Below are 22,838 nucleotides of genomic sequence, written 5' to 3' on the forward strand. Positions count from 1 at the left end.
ATGGATTCTCATATGTTTATGCCAATTTTCTATACAGAGGAGTAATATTTATTCAATATTTATTGTCATCACTATGAGCGCTGGATACTGTTTTCAATTCATACTTGCAGCTAGAGGGCGCTCTGTGCACATTTAGTCCACAAATTACTCTAAAGAAGAACAGGCCATGTGACATTCCAGGAACTAACAGAGGCTTCCAGAGATCGCTAACCGTGGCTATAACATGCAGATAAACACTTTTAAAGATAATAAATACACGATTGCGATGATGTATACATGTATTGCCTCAGAATTTGCGTCTGAATAGCGCTAGCTCCGTGGGTGTGGCCGCATTAGCAGATAATGAGCTGAATCACGGACTTCTGACATGGCTCTGTTTTCATACAGATTACATAAACAGAGAATATTTGTTTTAGATTTGACTTACACGATTTAAAACCTGACATTTCAACGTTTCTTTAGACATAAGTCTAATTTTTTTGTGATTAGTATTCAATAAGTTACACTTCATTTTATGAGAACTATCAGATTGGACTTCGTTCAGAGGGAGACGAGAGATCACGCATCATGTTAGTTTTCTTTATTTTGCAAAAAGCACATCATTTTGTTTTACTCTAAGTGTACACAAATACAAGAAGATATTTCACAGATTAAAATGGTGTATAACTCTTAATTGTATGTGCAAAATTGACAGAGTATTTTTAGTCTCTTTCACACTGGTAAGAAAAAAACCAAGGTGGTATCGCCGGCGATACCTCCGACTCCAGGAGGTTAAATTGTAACATGACTATTATACACATTTTCTGCACCACTTCTGCTTATATCATTCTCATTATTTTATATAGATCATTTTAATTAAATAAGTCAAATCAAAATAAATTAGGCGGAACAATTACTACCATGATGTATAAATACTTTACAAATGACAAAAACATTACTTTTGAACAGGAATTGAGTGTTTTCACAAATAAGGCCTGTTCACACCAACACAAATGTTTGGTCGATCTTCACATTAAAGTTGAATGAAATGAATGAAAATGATAATTCACTCTCTGAGAGTAGGTATTTCTTATCAAAAAGCAGAACAAAACAAAGCCAGCGGTATAATATTCTATTTGCTTATCACATACCTGCAAACTCAAAAGAGATGAAAAATGTGAAATGTTTATGAACGGAATTTTTGTAGGGGGGTCTGGGGGCATCCTCCACCAGGAGAAAATTTTTGTGATTGAACTAAGCATTCTAATGCACTCTGACAAGAAAATAAATGAAAAAAAACAACAACATTTGCTTCAAGTAAAAAAAAAAAAAAAAAAAAAAATTATTAACACTAGAGCTGAGCATTGACACAAATTTCACAATTGGATTCGATTTCGATTTGATTACCTTCGATTCAATATTGATTAATTTGAGGCCTATCAGGTACAGTACATGGCAAATTTCCTCAAAGAAAAAATATCTCTCAAAAAATGCTGTAAACTATACAACAAACCACAGTTGTTACATCATTATAATGTTAACACTCAGAAGTCGGGATACGCACCGGCGCATTTTGCTGGATTTTTTTTCACATAGCAGCAAAATCAACTTAAAATACTCATACTCATTTTTTGTCATAGAGACAGAAGTAATATATCAATTGAAACTATAGAATGTCTTCTTTTATTTGTGTACAATTACAGTAAAATTTTTTGCTGTTTTTGGAAAATAAAGAAAACTAACATGATGCGCAACCTGTCATCTCTCTCTGAATGAAGTCCAATCTGACACTCTCTCAGAAAATGAACTGGGCTGGATTTCCCGATTACGTTGTCTCTTAGCATGCTACGAAGACTCTAAAGGTAGACCTTAACTGAAGATATACCGTTTCTAGGCATGTTCCCCGAACTATACCTTATGGAGGCTGCTTAAGATACACCTTCTTAAGTGCAACGTTAACAGGTGCTGTCCATGGCGCTGGTGCTGAATTGGTTGATATCGATGGCTCAAGAATCAATAATTCACTCTATGCAGGGGCTGCTTCACTGCGTCATGTGAGAAACAGTGATCTTTATAAAAGAAGCACTTCAGAAGTAGAAATTGCATTTATCAGGACTCATGTGATCTTATAAAAATAATCCAAATTGCAAACTAAACCCACAGTGGGTACGGAAAGTATTTAGACCCCCTTAAATGTTTCACTCTGTGTTATATTGCAGCCATTTGCTAAAATCATTTAAGTTCATTTTTTTTTTTTCCTCATTAATGTACACACAGCACCCCATATTGACAGAAAAACACAGAATTGTTGACATTTTTGCAGATTTATTAAAAAAGAAAAACTGAAATATCACATGGTCCTAAGTATTCAGACCCTTTGCTCAGTATTTAGTAGAAGCACCCTTTTGATCTAATACAGCCATGAGTCTTTTTGGGAAAGATGCAACGTTTTTCACACCTGGATTTGGGGATCCTCTGCTCTTCCTCCTTGCAGATCCTCTCCAGTTCTGTCAGGTTGGATGGTAAACGTTGGTGGACAGCCATTTTTAGGTCTCTCCAGAGATGCTCAATTGGGTTTAAGTCAGGGCTTTGGCTGGGCCATTCAAGAACAGTCACGGAGTTGTTGTGAAGGGTGCTTCTACTAAATACTGAGGGTATTGACTGTACATTCGTATTGACTGTACAAAAGGGTGCTTCTACTAAATACTGAGCAAAGGGTCTGAATACTTAGGACCATGTGATATTTCAGTTTTTCTTTTTTAATAAATCTGCAAAAATGTCAACAATTCTGTTTTTCTGTCAATATGGGGTGCTGTGTGTACATTAATGAGGAAAAAAAATGAACTTGAATGATTTTAGCAAATGGCTGCAATATAACAAAGAGTGAAAAATTTAAGGGGGTCTGAATACTGTCCGTACCCACTGTATGTTGTACTTTATTTATATTCTGAGGGCTCTATATTCTAGCTGAGCCCCCAGCATGAGTTTAAGGTGACCGTTATTTTAGAACATTATTTTAGAACGTATTAATTCCTTGGAGACGCGTCATGCAGCTGACAGATACAGTATGTATGTATCGCGTTTATTTTGTTTTTCCTTTTTTATTCTAAATATTCACAAACTTGTTAACCATATCATGAATTTTATGATATATTCCGATTGTAAAATATGTGGAAGTGAATGTGTTTTGTCGCGCGATGAGTTTGCACTGCAGTAGCTGTCAGATTTATGACATTTTCCCCAAAATACATACAAGTAAGTGGCCGGTGAACTGGGAGAAGAATAGAGTAAACTTTATTGTTTCATACACAATGTGTATCTGATATGAATAAAACACTTCGTCAAATTATATAATTGAAAGGGTTATTGTTGCAACTTCCATAGACATCAGTGTATGGAATTTGATTTTAACAAACTATACATGTCTTTTTTATGCAGTAACCTACTTAACTCAAATGGGTATTTAAAATAAAATAAACCTGATGAAGTTAAAAACACCGAATAGTTGTGATATATGACGAGCGCTAAGCACGTCTGTCTCTGGCTCAGCGCCAAAGCACATTTGAATTTAGCATTGAATCTTTGCATTTTATTCTTTGTCATTATCCTAATTGAACACTGGGTGTATTACAGCTTCAGAATTATATTCGTATTGACTGTCAACAGTGATAAGGTATAGCTAAGAGTGGTCCAGACCAACCTTACGAAAGTATGACTTACAGAAGGTATACTTAACTAAGAACGTTTCGGGAAACACGTATTAATATTAAAGTTAGGGCTGTGAATGTTTGGGTAGACAGCGAATCGATTCGATTCACGATTCATAGCTGTTCGATTCGATTCAAGAACGATTTTTGCAAATTCAGAACGATTTGATTCGAGACGATTCGATTAATTTGATTTGATTCTGCATTTTTATATGCATTCATTAGGGTTATTGAAATGCTTTCCCCAATGTGTCTTAGTCAGGGTGTGAATTACACAGCGACCTTAAGGAGGTCAGAGATTAAGGGCAAAAAACAACCTTTTGTCCATTGTTAATGTAAGTTCATCTTAGTTCTTAATTATGCTACTTAACTTTATTTTAATAGCCTAAAAATTGCCATTTGTAGAAATTTACATAAGCCAAAATTTTAAAAGGCTTTAAAAGTATTGTTAGTTCATGTTAACTATAGTGTAGGATAGTGTCAATGGCTACACAACCTTATTAAAGTGTTCCAGGTACATTAAACATACTAATGCTTACATGAAGAGACTATCTTAGAATATCATGCACTTTCCCAACTAATCCTAAACTAACTTTTCTTCACAGAATAGTTATAAAATCCCTCTTTGTTCTCTTTGTACGGAACATTTTCTTTATGGTGATTCTGAAAGAAAACGCTAAGAAGGTTTCGGGAAATCTAGTCCTGTAACTTAGTGAATACTTATCACACAAAAATGAGACATATGTCTAAAGAAACGTTGAAATGTCAGGTTTTAAATCATGTAAGTCAAATCAAAAACGTCTCAGGTTACGTATGTAACCATGGTTCCCTGAGAACAGGGAACGAGACACTGCTTTTGAAATGCATATGGGGAACGTCATCACGTGAACCGGTGTCTGAAAGCAGTATAAAAGGAGCGTCTAGAGAAGCAGTCAGTACCTTATCGTCCGAAGGGACTGTTCAGCAGGCAGCCCCAATGCATAGCAGGTAACGCAGTGTCTCGTTCCATGTTCTGAGGGAACCATGGTTACATACCGAAAGGGAACTCTACACTGCGTTTGAAACGCATATGGGGAACGATATACCCACGCCGCCATGCTTGAGGGGAGTGCATACCAATGATGGCTAGACAAATGTCAGAACTAGCAGTTTCAACTGAAATGCCAGAACTACTCCCCCTACGGGTCATTACATAGGCTGTCAGTGACAGCATTCCCTATGGTCAACAGCCCAAACTATAAGCCTCGAAGAGGCCTTCCACAGAAGGCCTACCAAGGCCACTCAAAGGCTTCTGGGACCAAACTTTTTTTCAGAGAAAAGAGGGTACCTCTAAGGGAATGTAGCCAGGGGGCCCGAAGAAACCCTAGCCAGTCACTTGTCAGGGGAACAACATCAACCCTGAATGCCACCAGGGGGCCCGACCTGGTCTAAAACAACCTAGTCTTGGCCAACGACCTGTCTGATCACAGAGTCTCGATTCACATTCTTCAGAGAAGATATCCAGTAAGAGTGACTGCAAAGAGGCAGTAACCAACTCAGACCAGAACGTAGAGACGGGCATCCTGGAGAGCAGGACTCATCTTAGCGCTTTTTACCCTTACCAAGGAGGGAAGTAACACTCTGCTCAATCCTAGGATCTACTCAGCGCCTGATTATTTGCACTGAGGAGGCTGTGCACTCTAAAGAGACCCAAACAAGGGGAGTACAACCAGCCTAGGCACTGATCTTGAATAGGGAGGCCTCAGAGAGGCCTTCAACCACTGACCAGACTTAGGGAGCTAAGTACTATGCAGAACAACCCTCAAACGAGGGGAGTACTGGGTTCAACCTAACAGATAAACCGTACTGTAGGCACAAAATCATGGAGACCCAGTAATTGTACATCGTGTAGAAATATCACAGCAGCCTTGCAAAAGGCCAAACATGTGAAAACTACATGCTTAATCTGCTTAAAGACACCCAGATGTGGGGGGAATAGCTTAAAGGGCGGCCTGTGAAGGCCACACACCTAAAGCAGCTCACTTGCTTATAAAGCAAGATCCCACAAACATGGGAACTAGTTTAGATTGAAACCGAGTTAAACTAGCAGATAAGACTGTAGAGTGCCCACATAACAGTCTACCTCAACACATTCCGACAAGCAGTGTACTCAGTAAAAACACTTTTTACTCTTTAAGCAAGAGGAGTACAAACTTAGGCCATCATGCTCTGAAGGAGGCCCAAAAGAGGGCCTACGACTCCAGAAAGACACGTGGCATCAGCTTGTGGCAGTGTCTAAGCTCTAAGGGAGCCATATATGATAACCAAACTCTCCAGTGAGGTTAACTATTTAACTCAACCTGAGCTTAATTCTAATTCAACACATTCCAACAGGCAATGTACTCAGTAAAACACTTTTTACTCTCTAAGCAAGAGGAGTACAAACTACACCACTCTGCTCTGAAAGAGGCCCGAACAGGGCCTACTATTCCAGAAAGACACAGGCGTCAGCCAGTGGCAGTGTCTAAGCTCTAAGGAAGCCAAGTCTGAGAGCCAAACTATCCAGTGAGGTTAACTAATTTAACTCGACCTGAGCTAAATTCCACCAGGCAAAGTACTCTTTTTTACAATTTTTTACTCTTTAAGCAAGAGGAGTACAGACCTACGCCATCATGTTCTTGAAGGAGGCCCAAACAGGGCCTGCGACTCCAGAAAGGCACATGGCGTCAGCTAGTGGCAGTGTCTAAGCTCTAAGGGAGCCAATATGAGAACCAAACTATCCAGTGAGGTTAACTATTTAACTCAACCTAAGCTTAAATCTATTCAACATATTCCAACAGGCAATGTACTCAGTAAAACACTTATACTCTTTAAGCAAGAGGAGTACAAACTATGCCAACATGCTCTGATAGAGGCCCAAACATGGCCTACTACTCCAGAAAGATACGGGCGTCAGCCAGTGGCAGTGTCTAAGCTCTAAGAGAGCGTAATCTGAGAACCAAACTATCAAGTGAGGTTACCTAGCTTAACTCAACCTGAGCTTAAAATCTACACATTCCAACAGGTAATGTACTCAGTAAAAAACACTTTTTACCCTTACAGTCGGGAGTACAAAGTATATATGCTGCCATGCTCTGAAGGAGGCCAGCACTGGCCTACTACTTCAAATGATCATAAACCTGTGGCAGTGCTAGTTTTAAGTGAGCAAACTCTAATTAAACATCTACCAACAAAACTTGTGATACAACAAGCTATTGTACTCTAAAGGAGGCCCAAAAACAAAGCTTTCTACTCCAGACAACACAATCAAATCTTGTGGCAGTGTTTAAACTCTAAAAGGGAGCTGCATAGGAACCAAACTGAATAGAGAGTTTCCTTAAACAAACTCAACCTGAGCTATGCATTCCAACAGGCCATATACTCAGTAAAAAACAGTTTTAACCCTTATAGCAAGGGGAGTACAAACTTAGTCACCATGCTCTGAAGGAGGCCAGAACAAAGCCTACTACTACAGAAACAGGTGCTAACCTGTGGCAGCAATAGAGTTATTGGGCTCACATCGTGTAGGGCAAAAACTAGAACTAAAGCATTAACAACCCTGAGAAACAGGAGAACGCTTTACTTTTCATTCATACTACCGTGAAATTTCAAGGGTGGGCGCTTTTCACCAAAGACAGTAGATATCTGTATTGAAACCCTAGGGAACAGGAGCTTAATGAAAGCTAACACTGTTTCACTCAAACTTGAATGTTAATTCAAGGGGTTCAGGGGAAAAGACTACACAAAGTATAGAATGAAAGTTCTAGAAAAGTGGGGCCTCAGCAACACTAGCATTCTCTTACCACCTGAGACAACGGCACCAGGGAGACTAGCAATAGCCTGCTACCTACCTGCACCTACACCAAAGGGGTAATGGGCCTTGGCCTGACAACTCTGATAAGAGGAGGCCAGAACTAGGAAAACTACACTCTCCTGACAGGGGTAGTAATACATGGGGTGAATTGCTTCAGTATATCACCTAAACCCTAGTTCTAGCCTAGGCTAGCTATAGCTGTGGGCCAATCTGGCCACACAAAAGCATAGATCTGCCTGGGGCTAAAACTCAGCCTCTAAAACTCTCAATCGAGAGGAGGCAACTCTGAAAAACTCTAAAAACAAGAGCGATGCTCAACCCAAGCCAAACAATGTAAAGCGGCCCCGAAGGCCGATGCTTAACATAGATCTATCTGAAGTAAAGAGTGCCTATCTCTAATACAAACTCTAGCTATGACCAGAGGAGAAAAGCTACTCTACCATATGGTGGCTGTAAAGGTGGCCATATAACCAACACAAAGATAACCAACCTAATGGGAACTTCAGGGCCCTAAATCCCCATACTTTTTACACACCCAGGAAAAAACTATACAGGAAGACTAAGGTCAACACATTTTAATATATAAATATAGACCAAGCTTACTCCCTGCGGCTCGAAGAATGAAGACTTTCCATCATAGAAGGATGGGATCTATGGTTCTATCAGGCCTGAAAGAGCCCCTTCACTATCAAGCCAGAAGGTGAGCCATCAGAAAAATATTCATCATGGGCCCAGCCCTCAGCCTGAATGTAAGAAGCGCCTGGGTCAAATTAACCATTACTCAGGAGGTGGAAGAAGAGAGGAGAGAGTAGATGTTAGTACCCTCATGGAGAGGAAATCAATCACTGACGCTGTTGGCGTCTGTGATTGATTACCTCCCTCAAATCCTGCTTCTTCTTCCTGGAGTCCCGCCTTCTCTGGGACCTGATCCAAGGAGGAGGAGGTGCCCGAGAGGCAACACTGGACTTCTGGCCCTGTCTCCGATCCTCGAATCGGGATGGACCAGGACCTCCTGTCTGTCTGGGCCCAGGATCAGATCTGAGTGGTATGCAGGTTTTAACGCCAGAAGAGCACTCGCTGCTGGATCTGATGATGTCAACGAGAGGACATCATCATCATCCAGCAGCTCACCCTCATCAGCCACTGGGGGTTGTGAGAGATTTACACCTCTCTCAAACTCCTCAGCGAGCTCCACCTGAGAGCCCCATGATTTCAGTCGCCGCTCTGCCTCAGCACGGGCGGGACCAGAACCACCAGGCACAGATGCTGGTCCCTCTTCCCTCGAGAACAGGCCAGATGAGAGCGAAGCGTCTTAATAGGCAGACGCTCACAGTTTACACAGACAGCACCCTCAAGCACTGTCCGTGCATGCTCCTCTCCCAGACAGAAAACGCACAGATTGTGTGTGTCATCAGGTGTCAGAAACCTGGGACACGGATCCACACACTTCCTGAAACATTTGTTAGACATAGTAATTATTCTTACCAGATTTGAAGAATCGCAATCAGACAAAAACAGTCCCTGAAGACGATAAGATACTGACTGCTTCTCTAGGCACTCCTTTTATACTTCCGGGTCGTGTCTATTATGACGTCATAGGCTGTCGCCGGCCAATAGGATTGGTGAGATTTGATAATTGCTTTCAGACACCGGTTCACGTGATGACGCTCCCCATATGTGTTTCAAACGCAGTGTAGAGTTCCCTTTCGAAAGGGAACAAATATTCTCTGTTTATGTAATCTGTTTGAAAAGAGAGACATGTCAGTCGTTCGCAAGTCAGCTCATTATCCAATAATGCGGCAACGCCCACGGAGCGGGCGCGCTATTCAGATGCAAATTCTGAGGCGATATATGCAACAGAGAGTGAACGCCCGTGTCAGCTTGGAAAAACGCATCAAGCTTAGTCAGTTTCATATACTTTTCATTGTTTTGAGATGCGGTGAGGAATAATTCTAAAAGGATTTACCTCAATGGAAGAGCATGACTGGATTCAATTCCATCTCGAGGATCAACTTGATCAAGCCGAGGATTGTGAAAGGTACGTTTTTTAATCCCTAAATTCTTTATTCTAATCACGATATAGACTTGTGTCTGTCAATATTAAGCCGCAAAAAGACTATTTAAATATTAATCCTGCATGTTCTGTGTCTCTGTGTGTGAATGATTATTGGTTTTTCCCAAAAAATATTGCTATACTGAGATGAGGGAAATCGACTGAAATATGTAATAAATACTGAAATAAAATGTGTTAGCAACATATTAAACTGCACATTAACATTTATTGGCTCTATAATATAACAATTAAGATACATAGGCTTGGTTATACAAAAGTTTGGAAACGCCCTAGAAAAGTGGGGTTTTAGACAATATTGGCATGAATCCTTTTTAATTTGTGATAATTTTGCACTGACAAGGGACAACACAAACTACGAAAACATATTTTATTGCATAAACAGTTTATACATAGAAAAAACGTAAATTTTTGATTCATCAAAATATCCACCATTAGCAGCTATCTGACCTAAACTTGGTTCTAATTGGTTCATTGTATTCTAAACTTAATTGGCAATCAATTGTTGAAGCTATTAAGGTGTGCTGACCCAAAAATCTTTTACAAACCTGGGCCAAGTTTAAACCAGTAACCAGGCATCACAGCTGGCAAAGGGGCATGTCTGACTTTGACATGTATATATTGCCATTATTATGTAATCAAAATAAAAATTATTATTGCTGATCTTCAATGATAATGTCAAGTTATTTTAACGTATTTGCACCAAAAAATGATAAGGATTTATGCTGATATCGTCCAAAACCATACTTTGCCTGGGGTGTTTCCAAACTTTTGGAGGGCAGTGTAGGCCTATATAAAATTTTCTTCACATGATGTGCAATAATATGTGCATGCATGAGATCACAAAAATCATGTTTTCTGTTAAGAGTGGACATTATATGAACGTTAATACAATAGCTAATATGATCCTGTTCTCAGCATGGTCACAGAGATCCAGTTTTCATATAATTTTATATCTTTTTATTTTACTGGTTGTATTTATGAAAATGAGTAGCCTTTGTATTTATCTATGCAATGTTAAGATTCTTTTTTATATGCCAATAAAAATACTGCAAGCTTTCTTCAGGTTATCACTTTATTAAAATTAAGCAAAACAACTGGACAAATGTTTACTTTCAAGAGCCGTCACGTATTTGCGAGCTTGTAGCATGAATCTCATAAGTGAGAACGAGAACTTTAAAGCTTGCAGGCTTCCGTACGTCGACCACCCGCAGCGTCTTCTGGGATTTTTAACGGTTTGATTCTCTCAAGTCTGCATTTGATGCATCCACGATATCAAGAACACAACCGGGTTAGGGTGACCACCCGTCCCGCATTTTGCGAGACAGTCCCAAAATTGGGAGCTTTGTCCCGCGTCCCGCAAGACGTAAGTAGTGTCCCGCATTTCAGTTTGTATTATTTCTGTCTGTAATATTATTTTTGTATTATTGTATTATTCTGTATTATTATTTTGTTCATCCCTGAAATTACAATACCACAGTAAGAAATATAAAAACTGTGACTGGCATTTAAAAATCTATTTGTGCAGCTATTAAAATAACCAACCAACGCAATCGTAGAGAGACTGAGAGAGGTTTTCCCGCTGATGACAACTGAGTGGACAGCACAAAGGAATAGGTTAAGTGCGGGCCTCATCAAAGTCGGTAAACACAACTTCACCAGCAAGGATCTCACATACTGGATAAGAACCACAAGAGCTGATCAAAGCTGCCCAAATGAAAGCATGTAATCATCTATCCTGATGGCAAATATTTCCAACGAACATGCGCCGATCCCGTGGATGCTCGAGCGCCACCCACGGAAGAGGTCAAGCACCTACGGAAAACACGAGATATTCTCCACTCATTTTAACCAATAAAAAAATTGATTGAAACTTTCAGACATTACTTTCTTCTCATGTTAATAGTTCATTTAAGGTGGTTTCTGTTGCGTTATTATACTGACAAATGTTGAGAGCGCATTATTGTAGCGCATCAACGCGTGAGCAGGAATCTCTCCGCCCACAGGCGGATTCCCTTCTCGAGCTAAACTGGATGCGCACTCTCTCTCACTCAGATATTACATGTGCGTGCTCAAACTTTGTCCTCCTGCATGTGCACTCGTGAATCTAGAATTATCTTCTCTCCAGGATGTAATTTCGTCAGAAGCGCAACATTATAGTGTGGGCACTGGGCAGGCACCCACCAGCAGAAAAAAATTGCCAACGAATGTTAATCAGTATTCACATAGCATAATAGTAGTAAATTTATCTATCTCACACGTGTCCTGCATTGTCCCGCAAAATCACATCTATTGTCCTGCAACAGATCAATAGCCAGGTGGTCACCCTAATCCGGGTACGTTCATGCGTCCTCTGTACTTGCGTTTCTTGAGTATTGGAACTGAACTTCGACGGCTGACGATGATGTAACACGAGAACACAAGGATGCAAGATCGCTTAAGAACGCATATTGAGAAACAGCCTAATTGACTGCATGTCTGCCCAAATCACAAGAGCTGAGTTTACGTGTTTCTATGATGTTCTGATTCATTTATATCCCTCTCACCCCTAAGTGAAAATGTCCAAATTGGGCCCAAAGTGTCAATATTTTGTGTGGCCACCATTATTTTCCAGCACTGCCTTAACCCTCTTGGGCATGGAGTTCACCAGGGCTTCACAGGTTGCCACTGGAGTCCTCTTCCACTCCTCCATGACGACATCATGGAGCTGGTGGATGTTAGAGACCTTGCGCTCTTCCACCTTCCATTTGAGGATGCCCCACAGATGCTCAATAGGGTTTAGGTCTGGAGACATGCTTGACCAGTCCATCACCTTTACCCTCAGCTTCTTTAGCAAGGTAGTGGTTGTGTTGGAGGTGTGTTTGGCGTCGTTATCATGTTGGAGTCCAATGTGTTGGATCATGCTCTGCTTCAGTATGTCACAGTACATGTTAGCATTCATGGTTCCCTCAATGAACTGTAGCTCCCCAGTGCTGGCAGCACTCATGCAGCCCCAAAGCATGACACTCCCACCACCATGCTTGACTGTAGGCAAGACACGCTTGTCTTTGTACTCTTCACCTGGTTGCCGCCACACACGCTTGACACCATCTGAACCAAACAAGTTGGTCTCATCAGACCACAGGACATGGTTCCAGTAATCCATGTCCTTAGTCTGCTTGTCTTCAGCAAACTGTTTGCGGGCTTTCTTGTGCATCAACTTTAGAAGAGGCTTCCTCGTGGGACGACAGCCATGCAGACCAATTTGATGCAGTGTGCGGCGTATGGTCTGAGCATTAACAGGCTAACCCCCCACCCCTTCAACCTCTGCAGCAATGCTGGCAGCACTCATATGTCTATTTCCCAAACACAACCTCTGGATATGACGCTGAGCATGTGCACTCAACTTCTTTGGTCGACCATGGCGAGTAGAGGTCGATATATCGGGCCGATATTTGTCTTTTTTTAATATATCGGCATCGGCCGATATCCATGTTTAGTAGCGCCGATTTAAAGCCAGGCACGTCCGTGGGCAGCCCTGTGTTATTGGTGCGGTGGAATGTGCTGCTGCCACATGTAAATTGAAACTTTTGGAAGATTCAACAACAGTCCTGGGAGATAAAGGTAGCCTAAGGCTTAAATTCTGATATTTCCAAGTCCTATGGCCATATATTTACTATATATTACTAGTAAACTATGAAGTGTTGCTTCACTTAGTGAAAGAAACAACAGATAGCATAGAACCGTCGGGAACTGGCATAATACTACAGCTGGTTGAAGGTTCGCTTACTTGTAGTTAACTTTAAGGACTGTAGTCCAAAACTACCAGCAGCTTGCTTGCTAACATATTAGCCCCAATGTTATAAGTTCTGTATTATTTTTCCTGTATCGGTGTCAGAGAATTTCACTCTGTGCTTGGGGTGGAGAAGGCGGCAGCTCTCACAAACACTGCAGCGTGATTGAGAGCTACGTTACTCCGACAAATATTGGCAATATTAAGAGGATTTGGCATTTCCAATTAATGTAAGCCTGTTACATTCTTCTAGTCTATTATTATTACTATTAGGTAAGCTACTTTTATTATGAAATTAATATTATAATAAATTTGCCCCGCAATAATTTCACAGCGCATCACCGCATAACTGACGTGCTGTGAGGATAATAAAAGATTAGGCTTTCAGCTCCTCTTTGAAAATGTTTTAAACATTTTTTAGGTCTATTATACAATGAATTAGACCTATAATTACAATTATTAACAGTCTATAATATTTCCTAACACTGCAGTCATAAATGAAAATTAAGAGCAGCTTTAGGCTACTTCAAGCACCAACTTTAAAAAACAAAACAAAAAAAACAAGCTATTTAACACGTAATACTATTCTTCTCATTTGTTTCACTATATGTACGGGCCACAAGAGAAATAATGGAATAAATTAAGACATGTCTCTGAGAGAAAATGCTCCGTTAATGCAGTGTCAGGCAGCTCCGTCACTTTTACTTTCACTTTGAATACTGACCGAGGTTAAGCTTTTACCGGCATAACTTTTCCGCAAAGTTTGCACGTTGCTTCTTGTGTGATATCCATTGGCTCCCCTTCTTGGTTGAACCCCGAAGGAGGGGGAGGGGTTAGGCCTTGGACTGGGGGGGCCCCGCGGATTTGCGCTACGCCACTGCGCAGAAGTGTATGACATCTGTTCAGAAGCATGGTTTGATGCAGACAATAGCCGGGTTTCCATCCAACTTTGCATTAATGAAAATTCAGCTCAAGAATATGCACAGCAGTTATTATCCTCATTAAACCTGCCTAACGTTAACCGTCAAGAATGTCAGAAATCACTAAGAGTTTAGCACTGTCCTTGCATACGAGGCTGTGCAACATGACAAAGTTTTTAATTGATTTTTATTTATAAAGTTGTATTTATTTTATTTAAATGTATATTTAAGTTTACATTTATGTTCCAACAAACTTTAAGTTTACATTTATGTTCAAAATTCTGCTTGATAAATGCTCTAAAACTTTTATGTAAATCAAGTCAGTGTTCAATAAATGATGTTAAGTTTAGAAATGTTGTGCATCCACTTATTATTAGTGTGACATTTTAGCATGCAAATGAAGGGGAAAACTTCAAGATATCGGCCCTAAAAATCGGCAGCACATATCGGCCATCGGCTGACCCTGACCTCTAAACATCGGCATCGGCATCGGTTATAGAAAAACCCATATCGGTCGATCTCTAATGGCGAGGCCTGTTCTGAGTGGAACCTGTCCTGTTAAACCGCTGTATGGTCTTGGCCACCGTGCTGCAGCTCAGTTTCAGGGTCTTGGCAATCTTCTTATAGCCTACGCCATCTTTATGTAGAGCCATAATTCTTTTTTTCAGATCCTCAGAGAGTTCTTTGCCATGAGGTGCCATGTTGAACTTGGACATGTTGAACCAGTATGAGAGAGTGAGAGCAATAACACCAAATTTAACACACCTGCTCCCCATTCACACCTGAGACCTTGTAACACTAACGAGTCACATGACACCGGGGAGAGTAAATGGCTAATTGGGCCCAATTTGGATATTTTCACTTAGGGGTGTACTCACTTTTGTGGCCAGCGGTTTAGACATTAATGGCTGTGTGTTGAGTTATTTTGAGGGGACAGCAAATTTACACTGTTATACGAGCTGTACACTCACTACTTTACATTGTAGCAAAGTGTCATTTCTTCAGTCTTGTCACATGAAAAGATATAAAAAAATATTTTATCCTCAGTTTGCAAATGCATTGGTCTTCTACATATGAACGTAGGCCTATGCTACATATTATTTTAAAAGAAGGATCTTCATCCCGCCGTATCAGTCTCACCCATGCTTTCCTCTATTCTTGTTGTGTCGGGAAATCGTGAAAAGGGTGAGGGTAAGGGTGTTATTGTTTAGAATGAGAGCCGCCGGATCGCTGCAGTCACACCAGCAAGAGAATTTAGCCATTAGTTCTGATTGTGTTGTGATGTGACCGTAAGTAGCGATACACTGCTTTGCTTACCAGAAATAGGAAGTGTGATAAAGGTCTATTATAAGTCTATGGGACTTTTTTGCCCGCTTTTTCATCCGCTGTGCGAACATTCAAAGACCTGTTTGTTTTCACAGACTTTCCAGGCCTTTTTTGCTCTGAACATTCATCTTTGTGAAAACAGGTCTATAGGCTTCATTTTCTTTATGCACAATATACTTTTTTTTCTTTTGATTTTGGAGTAAACATTGGAGTTTAGGATGTTTCCACAAAAGTCCCCCAAATATTTAAAAAACATTAAGATCATTTAATTGAAATCATTTAATTAATCGATTTATTAAAGAAATAATCAACAGATTATTCAATTATCAAAATAAACATTAGCGGCAGCTTCAGATGACACACAGCTCATATCTCCATTGCTGTAAGTTACCGAAAGTGAAACCACACACACACAAAACCCCTTAGCATAGCAGCTCGAAGATTAAATAGTATTTAAATTCAAAAGTTCAGATGAGCACCAAAACCATTTAATCTGTAGGGAATGCCATAAACAGGCTGCACCCAAAAGTGGAAGTACTTCAAATTAGGGCTGCACAATTAATCGAAATCGAACCGAAATCGCGATTTGGCTTAGTGTGATTATGATATCGCAAAGCCTGTGATATTTTCAGATTTTTAATTATACAAATATGTACACAGCCTGTTAGTTAAGAGCGGCTTTGTGATCTGTAGTAAATGATGCTCCATCTGAAAGCACTGCTGGCTCAACCTGGCTTTTTCAGATCTCTTGAACTAATGGACAAAACAAGCTTGTGCAATTTACGTGCCCAGAGACAATGGAAAAACATACGGAGAGCATCAGCTTTTGTTTCTGCTCTAACAGCTGCAAGACTACGCCAAATGTGTAAGTGCATGTTAGAAATCAGGAATGGTGAAAGAACATTGTTCTTGGTACGTTTTTCTTCTTCAAACCAAACTTGGGTCTCCAGCCGATGAAGTTTAAATCCCGTCTGGCTAGCACGCTTCCCATAATGTTTACGCATGCAGTAGACGGAGAGTAGGCGGCCTTTTGCGCTGTTCGAACACATTAGACCATATGAGCGTTTCCACTATGAAAGCAATCCAGTCGAATGCATTTTTGACTACCTCTGGAAGTGGTCAAAAGTGGACAAGCTCAAAACGTTTAACACCCCGTTCACACCTGTATTTAGCGACGTCCACTGGTGATCTGATCGACCAAAACACATCTTAATAACAGATGGAAACAGGGCCTAACATACAAACTTTCCAAACATGAGAAGCGTTTATGAACCTCTTGTCCAACAAAAGACAACATTTAATAACATGTTTTTACTCCAAACTCACTTCATAACATCAGTCGAGTGTTTGAAATAGCATTTTGACTAACACTGGTTAGATTAGTTTAATTAGCATTGCAATATAAATATAAATATATAAATATAAGTATAAATATACTTTATTATTAGGTATTATGGAAATACCAGAGAAGGCTTGAAGAACACAAATAAACCATGTATTGTCATAGTCGTGTGTTTATTATATTCATGTTTAATCAATCAAAGTGTTTCTATCTTCTTTTTATTCAGTATGATGCCCATAGGGGATTTCCTGGAACGACGTGTGTTATATTACAGTACTTCTGCAAGACATATTTGTAGTATCTGCTAGGGCTGGACGATTATGGCCTACAATCAAAACCTTGATTAATTGAACATTTTACCTCGATTACGATTAATGAACGATTATTTTGTTTCTGTTTTTTTTTTCTTTTTTTGCCCTCATAGTTCACTGACAAGGTTTGTACTGTAAATATGATTGACTATTAAAGGTGGGATATTTTTTCCAATTGAAAGAGTGATCTGACATTACAGCTCACTATCAGCAGTTATTTTATCTATGGTTCGTAACATTTCTTACAGATTTCTGCTCGTTGTAAATCAGATAAAGATAAATTAGTACAGTACCAGTAAGTAATGAGAGCAATTGAGTGTGTGAATTAGTCATACCCTCTCTCTATTAATTGTGAAGCTGTGGGTTGTAAATAGTTCCTTCAAAAGTAGAAAAATATATGCTACAATAACTTTTGAGTTTCTAAGCTACTTTAGTGATAAATCACAGGACAGCGCTGACAAATAGTTTCTGCGTTACTCTGTGTGTGTGTCTGTTTGTGTGAGTGTGAGTGCCACAATGCAGCTGCGCGAGCATGGTAGCTTGATATAATAATACACATCCAATTGTCTAATCGCTTGAATGTCCAAACTGGCAAACTGTAATATACCGTTGACTCCGCGTTCACCTGCGTGTTGACTAGACGGGGCGGAGTCACGTGGCAAAATTGGGAAAATGGGAAAATTACGTTGGTTAGAGGTTCTGAATTTCAGTTTCGATTACTTTTCGATTAATCGTCCAGCCCTAGTATCTACTCAATCTGCTTTTATTTCTGTAAAATAAAATTATTATTATTATTTTCTAATTATTATTGTTATATTTATCCTTAAATACTCTATTTTTATTTTTAATAATGAAAGTTATTACAATAATAATATTTCTTATTTGGTTTAATATTTTTATTTAGCAATAATGATAATAATAATAATAATAATTATTATTACAATTTGGTCCAAAATTTTGTGCTATATTATTTTGACTAATAATATATTATTAGTCAAATTAATATATTAGTACAAAATGTTGGGCCAAATTGTGCAGCCCTACAAACAAGCAAAACAAACCTGGTATTGTTTTTTTGTTTTTCATTTGTTTTATAATTCGCAAATCAAATTTTAACCAGAAAAATCGCAATTCAATTTGTTCTCCAAATCATGCAGCCCTACTACAAATCTCTTCCAAAATTTACAACAGCACCATAAACTGCAGTATGAAGAGTGGGTTAAACTTGCTGCTGTAATGTAAAGCCTTCACAGCTCGAAAAGACTTCTGCCCTAAAACAAACTGCTTTGCAGTCTACATTTACCCATTGTGTCTTGAACATTTAGCCTACTTCATACAAAATACCAAGATATATATCACATATTCAGTCTAAAAATACAGAGATATGATTTTTGGCCCATATCGCAAAGCCATAGGGCCAGATTTACTAAACAGGACAAATTAGCGTGAGAGGGCAATTCCACAAATGCGCGCCGATGGGAATGGCAAGTTTTGCACGTGATCTACTGCTGACGTGCAAATTAAAGAACACAGATGCAGTTAAATCATTTACATAACGACCAACACAATCTACCAAGAACAGTGCAAATTAGCATTGGATCGCAAATAAGCTTGATGTCTAGAAAACTCAGTCTACGCCTTTTCAGCGCTAATTTTGCACTGCATGTCCTTAGTAAATCCCAACAATAGTTTTTTAATGCCGAAAGAGGGATTGTGCTGGTGCAAGCTGTTAGTAAATCTGGCCCCTAATGAGCAAAACATGATCTTTAAAATATGCTGATATGGCAGTGGACAGCAGAAGAGAGCAAGGGGGGTTATCTGTGATGGACTCACCAGCATCATTGGCGTCATCTAGTTTGGGAATTCCTTTAATCTTGCTGTGTTTGACAGAGGAGCATTTCTTGTTCAGCTGTGTCTGAGCCTTAAACTTCACCCAGTTCAGAATGCTCTCCACAATACCACAGTTTGTGGCCTATGATGGGATAAATAGCTCAGATATTACCACAACTCAATGGTTATTGAAGACGGCATTAAATCAAAATCGACCCAGTTGATATTCTAAATACATGTTACGTGTGGTCTTGTGCACCACTCATTGGTCACAACTTCAGTTTCATGCCGACTTTAATACATGCAATTATTTTTATGTCCAGAAGCTTTTGATAATGAAAGGGAGTCTAAAATTAAAATGTGAAACATTGAGTGCAAAGTTTTACTGTTACAGTAAGTGCAACATTTCATATAAACCATGGAATTGAAATCAGCATCAGAATCAAGATAAGAGATAATCTCACACTTACAGCTCTGATGAATTTCTCAGAGAGAGCACATTTGGAGCCAAAGCTTTTGGTCTGTAGAGTCATATTCTCCTTGGTCTGGGAATCAAAGGTTGGGTTCTCGATCAGGGCATTAACAAACACCCACAGATGGTTTTTAACCTGAAATTTTAAAAATATATATATTTTCTTAGAACAGTTGAAATAGTGAATTCTTAGCACCCAACATCTTAAGAGACGGAAAAAGTGTCTAAATAGATATTATATGTTATAAGTGTGTTGAGCAGTGGATATACACCTGGAATGGTTTCACAGAGACTCCAGCTTTGTTCTTCTTCTTCACCACTTCAATCAGTTTTGCTACTATTTGGTCCACAACATAGTCAACATGTCTTCCACCCTAAGATATCACACAGCTCATGAGTATTATATGACTTTAAATAAAGAAGCATCTTAGTTTTTATCAGGGTTGGAGCTGAACTCTGCAGGACTGTGGCTCTCCAGGATCCAATTTCACCACCCAAGGTCTAGGCAATCAATAATTTCTTCTGAAGAGATCACTTCATAAGATGACAGATTTTAATTTAAGCTTTTATTTATAAATAAACATTGATCAATTACCATTACAATTATCTTAAATATTGGCTCACTCAATGTATTTGTGTTTTTACAATGGGGTAGCTTGATTTCAAACTGTAAACTGAATTTAAAAAAGACAAGTAAACAGTAAAAAAATGAGAACATAAACAAATTACTAACAATAGCACAAATAAAGCACGAAATCTACGGGAATAAGTAGAATTATGCACGATCATGCGCCAAAATTTAGACCCGGTCACACCAACACTATTTAACTGGAGTGAATGTGATGACTGAATGTAAGGAGGAGGGTGCGTGTCAAACCACTGTAGGAGAGGAGAGCAAGAAAGCGCAGCTGGTATCGGTGTATCTATACTACATTGTATTGGTATCGTTTCAGATATTTCAGTGTCGATACGTAATGAAATATCGCTTATTTTTGACAACACTAGTTGGTACAACCCTCTATACGTTGCATCTTTAAATTCATCCCCTTTAAAGCACCACTGCTATACTAAAACTGTCAGATTGGGGTCTGGCATACTTAAAGCTAGTTTAATTATACAGAGGTTTCAATTAACTAGTCGTTTAGACAGCCATCTGGCAATTCTGAAAAATATGTAGTTTTCTACATCCCTCGTTTCAGGAATAAGTAAAAGTGTGTTTCAGAGACCTTGGTGGTGGCAATGCTGTTGACGAAGCTGATTTGTTGGAAGCCCTTCTCGCTCATGGTGAGACACACTTCCCAGCGCTCATTCACCGTCTCATTCACCACTTTTAGAGCAACTCCCGTCTCATCCAGTTTATCCTTCACATAGAGATCCACATAACTGCGGAAACCATTCACCTGCAGCACAAGACACAAATACATGCTTATGAGAGAGACGACTGTCTAGAAATGTTTGTCTGTCTTTTAAATTTAAAAGTAAAACCTCATCACACTGTTGTCTAGAAAGCTCTTTTTTACTTAAGGAAATGACAGGTGACTTACAGGTAGCTTCTTTCCATTAAGCATGACTTTGATGCCCCTACAAGAGCCGGCCACATCATACGCTCTGCGTGTTAGCAGAGCCATAATGTCCTTGTCCAGTTTCTCCATCTTGAATTTGGCCAGGTCAGGCTGGAAGGTGACACACGTGAAGTCTTCCCCTTCAAAGTACTTGATCTTCGCCTCACTGGTCTTTCCCATGTTCTCCTGCCATGTCTTTGGGAGAGATGGGCGAAGAAAAACTTTAAGTAAATGTGTAAGACTTCAAGATAGCCACTATTTTATCACAACCACAGCATACAGTATTTCTTGTATTCCAAATCACCCTTCAGTAAAACGGCTGTACCTGTTTGAAGCTGCGTTTGTACTCCTTGCAGGCTGTCTCCACTGTAAACTTTAGGCTGAATATATTACACAGTTTAGCACCATATCCATTCCTGCCACCTGAAACAAGTTTGATACAATCAGCTGAACACTCATTGTAAGGGGCAAATGCATGTCACATTCTTACTGGTCCTCTTAGCAGCATGAAAAACAAAGCTTGGTTCCATCCGGACTGCGAGACAATCACAACGGTTGCGCTTTTTTACTAATCCTACAATTAAAATGTAAGCAGTGCGTCAAAACAACGGAGCCATACACACCACAAGCGTTCAGGGGGATTTATGAAAATGATCTTTCGCCGCTAGATGTGGTAATATTTGTATCTAGCACCAAACGCCCTTCATTTAAACCCTTTCCGCTCCACGCTTGTTGCTCCTCTCTTCCGCTAAAAGAAATTCAGATTTATTTAATAACAATAGCGAAAACGTGGTGAGCAGCAATAAATTGATACTTTCAAAATAGATAGGCTTTTAACAAAATAGATCAATACTTTCACTAAAACGTGGCAGAAAATGAGAATGCAGTAAAGTAAAAATATTTTTATCTTCATGACTCTGACAATTCAAATAAACTAGGTTTGTGACAAGTTAACGTGTTGCCTTTAGACAATAAATAGACAATTACTAGTTATAGTAACTCTGTTTTCTTCTCATGATGAGGGTGTTTTATGTATATTGTTTGTTTGTGGTTTAAGGAAAATATATAAATAAATTGTCCACTTCACCATTTTAAATTTTAAAAATTTCCCTTAAAGGGATAGTTCATCCAAAAATGAAAATTCTGTCATCATTAACTCACCTTCATGTTGTTTCAAACCCATAAGACTTTTGTTCATCTTTGGAACATAAACAAAGATATTTTTAATGAAATCTGAGCGATTTCTGTCCCTCCACTGACAGCCCTCCATCACTTTATATGATAAACAGATTGAATGTAGGCTTTTATTCACATACATTGATCAGCGAACATAAACAGAAGCTTAACCAAACCTGCTTGACGTGCAAAAACAAACCTCTTGCAGAAGCTCAAACGTGCTGCGTAACACAGAAGAATGAACCTGACTGGTTCTCGCACGTCAAGCAAACATGTTTGAGCTTCCTGACGTGTGAGTTGATGAAAGTTTATATATGAATAAAATAAATAAAATTTAATCTGTTCATCATATAAAGTGTTAGTGTCTCTTCAAAAAATTTAGAATAAACCACTCAATTCATAAGGATTAGTTTTATGATCTCTTTATGAACTTTTTGAAGTGTCAAAGTGTCAGCGGCGTAGCTGTCAATGGAGGAACAGTAATCGCTCAGATTTCATTTAAAAGTGTTCTGAAGATTAACGAAAGTCTTACAGGTTT

The 22,838-nt window shown here is 39.3% G+C and overlaps 1 protein-coding gene across 3 annotated transcripts in view; it reads right to left on the reverse strand.

Moving 5' to 3' along the window:
- The window catches only part of top2b (DNA topoisomerase II beta), a 51,873-nt gene that overhangs the window by 22,115 nt on the left and 6,920 nt on the right, over positions 1-22,838 (reverse strand). For all 3 annotated transcript variants that reach the window (XM_051872824.1, XM_051872823.1, XM_051872825.1), the window contains exons 6-11: positions 21,450-21,547; positions 21,107-21,319; positions 20,789-20,962; positions 19,835-19,936; positions 19,561-19,698; positions 19,094-19,232 (exon numbers count right to left, since the gene is read on the reverse strand). In XM_051872824.1, the coding sequence (XP_051728784.1) occupies positions 19,094-19,232; positions 19,561-19,698; positions 19,835-19,936; positions 20,789-20,962; positions 21,107-21,319; positions 21,450-21,547 (864 nt within the window). The remainder of the gene's footprint in view (positions 1-19,093; positions 19,233-19,560; positions 19,699-19,834; positions 19,937-20,788; positions 20,963-21,106; positions 21,320-21,449; positions 21,548-22,838) is intronic.

Source organism: Ctenopharyngodon idella, chromosome 19 (assembly GCF_019924925.1).
Source record: "Ctenopharyngodon idella isolate HZGC_01 chromosome 19, HZGC01, whole genome shotgun sequence".
Taxonomy (NCBI): Eukaryota; Metazoa; Chordata; class Actinopteri; order Cypriniformes; family Xenocyprididae; genus Ctenopharyngodon; species Ctenopharyngodon idella.